The following is a 6,000-nucleotide window of genomic DNA, read 5'->3' as shown; positions in this document are numbered from 1 at the left end:
TGGAGAACAGCTACGCCGCTTTTCTCCACAGTTCCAACGACCGTCAGGGGCGGTAAGAAGGAACTGAGGGGACGCCGGGTCGGCTGGGGTATATATTCAGCGCCATGAAGGCGCCACTCTAGGGGGCTCCACAGCCGACCCGCCGGTGTTGCTAGGGTAAAAATCTTCCGACGATCGTGCACGCGGCGCGCGCACACCTAATGGAATGGATATGAGCAAGCACTCGAAGAAGAACTACAGCTCCCAGGGCCCCCTGTTGGTTCTCAGCTCCCATGCTGGATTCTTGTGCCCCTCCAAATATGCCGCCCCAAGCAACTGCTTGCTTTGCTGGTGCCTAGAGCCGGCCCTGCTGGCATATCATGACATTTCTGAACATATAGCTGTCCAGTAGACAGGGTTGTGAAAGTTTATGCTCAAGGTAGCCCTAATAGATCAGCCCCTACCTTAACTTCAAAATGGCCACCATTTTAATGACACCAAGCAGTGCCTGAATGTCCCTTGAAGCTAGCAATTATTGGTCCAATAGCTGCTCTGTTGTTTGTATAATATGGTGCAAAAAAGGGAGTACATACAAAAGAACGATGTTTGCAACAGCCTCGTTAAGGTATAAGATTGAGTACATCTTAAGCTGACACCTTCCCTGAACTGCTTAATAAGGTTACTGCTCTCTCCAACTCCCACCTCAAGACTTCTGCCACAGTGCCAACAAGAAACTAGCCAAGCAACAGGTGAGAAGTCTTTATGTAATTAGAAACAATATGCAGACTGGAGATGAAAGTATGCATGTGCATGAAAAGTGCATACAGGTGTGTATATCCCTCGTCCCCACTACTTTTGAGATTGCAAACTGTTCAGCACAGGTCCTGTACAAACAGGTATATGTAGTTCTTACCACACTGCAGCCCCCTCTGTGTGTACTTGATTATATTATGGCAGCAATGCATAAAATGAACAAAATACAATGTATGGGATGGAAAATAGCAGTTTTTTTTTTAAAGTTGGTTGACATTATCCTTTCAAAATTAGACTCTGTGCAGGGAGCTAGCCAGGCTAACAGTTTCCCATGCACTCACCTAGCAAACCATCTCTGCATCTTTTAAGCAAACATTTAGTGTCGCTGCAGACAAAAACAAGGCTCATGCCTGATAGAAATTTTTTTTATTATTATTGAACAGATGAACTAAAAATAAGCCAACAATATAATTTTATGCCAACAGCCATCTCTCTATCACAGCCGGTGACTGACTCAGTGCACCCTTCTCCCCCTGGCCCCCTTTTCTATGGGAAGTAAATGGTGGCGGCTCTTACAGTCCCCAATGATCTCACTACTATTATTCCTGGATGTGTGCCTGGGACGGGAGGGGCAGAGAAACAAGTATATGTATTTTGTTGGAGCAACAAGCAGAAAGGCTTGTGGATCCTCTTGCAGGTTCATAGACAGATGAAGAATCACACCCATTACATTTGTAGCAAGCCCCTGCAGTCAAGCCAGGCATCTCTTCTTCCCATTATAAACCAGCAAAGGGCAAGATGCAATTGACTGGGGACTCTATGTAAAATTGGGAGGGGGAGTCTATGTAAAAACCAAACCCCAAAACAAAATCTGCATTTAAGCCACTTCAAAGTAAAAGTCACTTCTTATAACATAATATATATTTTTAAAATGGCAGTACCACCATCCTAGAAAGACAGAAGGGCTTGCACTCAAGACTGAAGAAAAAGGACCAAAAAAAAGAGAAACAGCAGCCCAACTCAAAAACCTGGTTCTTCTCTAAAAACAGCATTCGTCAGCCATCTGACAGGGGGAAAAGAAAGAAGGAACAGGAGGAAAACAATAAAAAGATTGGTGCAACTTCTCACCAGATGGTGCATTAACAAAAGCTCCGTACAGTCCCATATGACTACACGTCCTGTGGTGGCAGCATAATTGCTTAAACTTTCATCGCTGTGTATGTCTGTATATATATATATGCACATATACATACACACACATATATAGAATATATAATATTGTTTTTATGTTAATGTTAGTTTCGCGCCATAGGAAGGCTCATCTCTCCTTCACGTGGTTCTGTGCTCCTGCGCTGCTGTTGCCGCTCCCATTACTACTGCTCCCGCTGCCGCTGCTGCAGAGGATCTCCGTGAGGTCATCCATGATGGTGGTTTCTTTAGGGTCCACCAGGTTGAACTCCCTGATGAATAGGATGAAGTGTGTGTAGAGTGTATTTAAGTGTCCATGCAGCTCCAGTGCCAAAGTCTCCTTAAAGTGGGAGGAGTAGATGTGGGCCAGCACATGGAACAGATATTTGCAAATCTTCTTCACTAAGGACTCAAAGGAGTTGGGAAATTCTTTGCCTGTGAAGAGGAGAGAAAGAAAACCTGAGACACACAGATAGTGCTAGGTGATCAAATCCATCGTTTCAGCCTAGGGGAAGCATCTGTCCCTGCCAACGTGCAGACTGGTGCAACTTATTTCTTTTTAAAAGGCAGGCTATGGTCTTCAAAGCAGTAATGGAGAAGCAGGATTTAAGTGGATGGAGCCCATCAGTCAAAAGTGCCGTTCCTGATTCCCCTTCCAGGGCTGCCAACTCTTGCAAGTTTATTAGGAAGCAAATAAACCCCAAAATTTATTATTTTTAATATCTCAATTTTGGGGGCCACAACTCCAGTGAAACCTAGCAGACATCTCCTTATCTGCCTGCCCACCCTCCTCAGTTGTAACTGCACTTCCGCTCCACCTCCCAATTTTTCAGTCCACATGTCTGGGCCTGGGTCTAGATGCTGCTGCAAGTACCTGCAAGCTGGGGGGATCCATTCATAGGTGGAGTGGGAACTGAAGTAAGTTCCATATCTGTCACCATATTTCACAAATCTAGGCCCTGGTGTGTGCGCAGTACAGGTATGAAGTCCTCTACAAAGTTGTCCATTGCAAGATTTACCATGTACTGCATAACCTAGAGGCACTAATTTAGACTCGTGATATTAGGATTACTTAGTCCTAGACAATAGGACTTTTTATAGCCCGATGGCATGCTGCAGTAGGAGCTGCAGTGCTACAAAACAAGTCTGGACAAACTCAATTTAGATTGCATACTGCCCCGTGGACAGGCACCTGAGTGCCATGTCCAGAGTCGTGCACCTAACCCAAGATGGAAAAATTATTTTCCTTTTAACAGACTCCTCAGTTTCCTTGTTAATAGCACCAACCAACAGGAGAAACAGATTTGCCTGCCCAAGTTGCTATACGGCTATATTCCTCTGCTAGCGAGGCTCAGCCAGTTGTACTCCCTAATGCACTTTGGGGAGTGCACATGCAGAATTGGCAACATACGCACACTCCAATTAGAGTGCAGGACACAACTGCTGTTTGATGGCACTCATGAGGAGGTCAGTTTTCATTTTCAACCCAAGTCCTAGCATGCACCCAGGATTTAGGTGCAGACCAGACCAGCAGTCTGGCCTTCATTATCATTATGAGAGTAGTCAGATTATATTCGGTGCTGTTCAAACACCCAGGGACAGCAAACATACATGTAGGGGAGGATTTAGGACAGTCATACATGCAACTTCTCATTTGGCTCCTTTGTGACAGCTACATTTGCTTGTGAAGTAGGCAAATACGAGATCCTGATTACTCTTGAATAACTACATTAAAAATGTTCATAAGCAAAACGGGGTTAAGCAACTGGCTTAGCTAGGAGCTAGTTGCTTCAATTGCCAGAATGATAGTCTCACCCCAGCATGCCTCTGGTCCACATTCAGATGCTTGTTATTACTCAGCTAGTAGCTCCACACCACATATCTCTGTAACAGTGAAGTCTCACTCTGGGCAGCTGTTTAGCTCTTCATTACCTCCATCCACCAGCGTGTTGGCCATTCTAGTGTGCAGGTACCACGTTTTACTTGATGAATACAAGGGGACTGTTCTCTCCCCTACAATAATCTAGTTAATCACATCTGGAAGGTACAATAATTCTGTTCATTGCTGAGTCCTGGCTATATTGCTAAGATTGCATTTTTCCTTGCATTTCAAGTCCCAGATGGGCTTCTTGATTCACCACTCAGTAAGACACAGATATGGAATAAGGTGGCAAGTACATCACTTTCTATGGGAGAGGTGGGGGGAGTTCAGACAGAAGAGGCAAGAGCAACCCAAAAACTCTCCCACCACCCTGAGTAGAAAGTTTACAAGAGATAGACCAGAGGACATTTCCCCCAAGAGTAAACATACCATATTTTGTAGGAAAGACATCCTCGTCCGTCACAAGCTTCTGCACTGAACTCATGACAAAATCAACGTACTGAGGGGCCGTGCACTTTATCTTCTTTCCCCGCTCATCATACCAGTAGTACTGTCTGTGGAGAGAATTGCCAGTGTTGTGTGTTACACTTAGGACACTCAGTTTGATTTACAGCACACGTATAAAAGTTACACAGGTACATGCTTTTGGCCAAGTAGCTTGACATTCTAACTAAACTATAAGAACTTCAGCAGCAGCAGATAGATTTTTTTTTTTTTTTTTTAAAGGACACTTATCAGATATATGTTGATATCAAACTTACTCCAAAACTCAGTGCCTGGCAAGAGACAAAATGTAGTTTTTCAAGCTGTTTGGGCTTTTAAGCAAGCCAATAACATTACTGAAGTACAGGCCGTGGATTCCTATAGCGACTCACTTCAGAATGTTTTCCTAGATAGGAAGTCCTGACGCTATCTCCTTTATAAAAACAGCACACCACTTGCCATTTATCATTCTGCTTCTGCCAGTGAGCTCACTCAATGCTGTCAGCAGTACTAGCAACACTGACAACTTGCAAAGGAAAGTCTTCCATAAGTCAAGCCCAAAAGGGAGGTCTGTCTCACTCCAGTGTTACTTTCCCCAAACAGGACAAATCCATAGAAAAGGGCTAAAGATGATGCCAGGAGGCAGCTTTGTTAAAGCAGGCTCTCACAGTTCTGTTCCCAGCTTTGACGGTGACATATTGTGAGGTTTGGGTAAGTCACTTACCCGCCACGTGCCTATTTTCCAAAACATTTTGAGGGCTAATGAAACCCACCACACTGTACGGCTTAGTTGTTTGTGAAGTGCTTTAGAAAGCCTCTGATGGAAGGCACTATAAGTGCCAAGTGCTTGGTAAAGCACAGCCACGTTATTAAATAAAGTACTTCGTCAATTATACTCTGTGACCCTCCCAATGCTTTAAACAAAATTAACAGAAGTGAGAAGGGGGGGCCTCTAGGCAAACACAATGTTAATTCAGTGTAATAACATTTGCTGTCAGGAGATGGCACCATAATGCTAGGTACCCAGTTTTGGTCTCCCTCAGGTACCTGCTGCATTTCTTTATTAACTAGCATAACAGCTTAGTCCATCTTCAATCTAATTTTTGGGCAAATGTTAGAATCCCTTCTGCCTCCCCCTTCATCTAACCCCATGTCTGTATTTACATTCTCTGCTCACTATGAACTCTACCATCTCTCCCCCAGCACTACGGAACACATGAATGATCTCTGTTTCAAAGGCATGGGACATGCAAACTGTTTCCAAGAAAAGGTAACAAGTTCTTCATAAGCAAGTATAATTAATTAATGTTCACTGGCCCCTAATCACATCAATTAACAGCAGCCTTCAAATAAATCCATTATTAATACAACAGGAAATTTTAATAAAGAACCCAGATACAGTAGAACCTCAGAGTTACAAACACCTTGGGACTGGAGGTTATTCATAACTCTGAAATGTTCACAACTCTGAACAAAATATTATGGTGGTTCTTTCAAAAGTTTATAACTGAACATTTACGTAATACAGCTTTGAAACTTCACTATGCAGAAGAAAAATGCTGCTTTCCCTTCATTTTTTAGTAGTTTAACACAGTACTGTACTGTATTTGCTTCCCCCCACCCCCCGTCCCTGTCTCTGCTGCTGCCTGATTGTGTACTTCTACTTCCAAATGAGGTCTGTGGTTGACTGGTCAGTTCGTAACTCTGAGGTTCTA

The 6,000-nt window shown here is 43.7% G+C and overlaps 1 protein-coding gene across 7 annotated transcripts in view; it reads right to left on the bottom strand.

Annotated features, from left to right (window-relative positions):
- Nucleotides 1-1,141: 1,141 nt before the first annotated feature.
- MOB2 (MOB kinase activator 2) overlaps nt 1,142-6,000 on the bottom strand; it is a 166,629-nt gene continuing 161,770 nt past the window's right edge. For all 7 annotated transcript variants that reach the window (XM_034770309.1, XM_034770303.1, XM_034770310.1 and 4 more), the window contains exons 4-5: nt 4,232-4,356; nt 1,142-2,355 (exon numbers count right to left, since the gene is read on the bottom strand). In XM_034770309.1, the coding sequence (XP_034626200.1) occupies nt 2,051-2,355; nt 4,232-4,356 (430 nt within the window). In that variant the 3' untranslated portion in view covers nt 1,142-2,050. The remainder of the gene's footprint in view (nt 2,356-4,231; nt 4,357-6,000) is intronic.

This window comes from Trachemys scripta, chromosome 4, assembly GCF_013100865.1.
Source record: "Trachemys scripta elegans isolate TJP31775 chromosome 4, CAS_Tse_1.0, whole genome shotgun sequence".
NCBI lineage: Eukaryota > Metazoa > Chordata > Testudines > Emydidae > Trachemys > Trachemys scripta.
The sequence above is the reverse complement of the archived record's forward strand: the minus strand, read 5'-3'. Positions and strand labels throughout refer to the sequence as shown.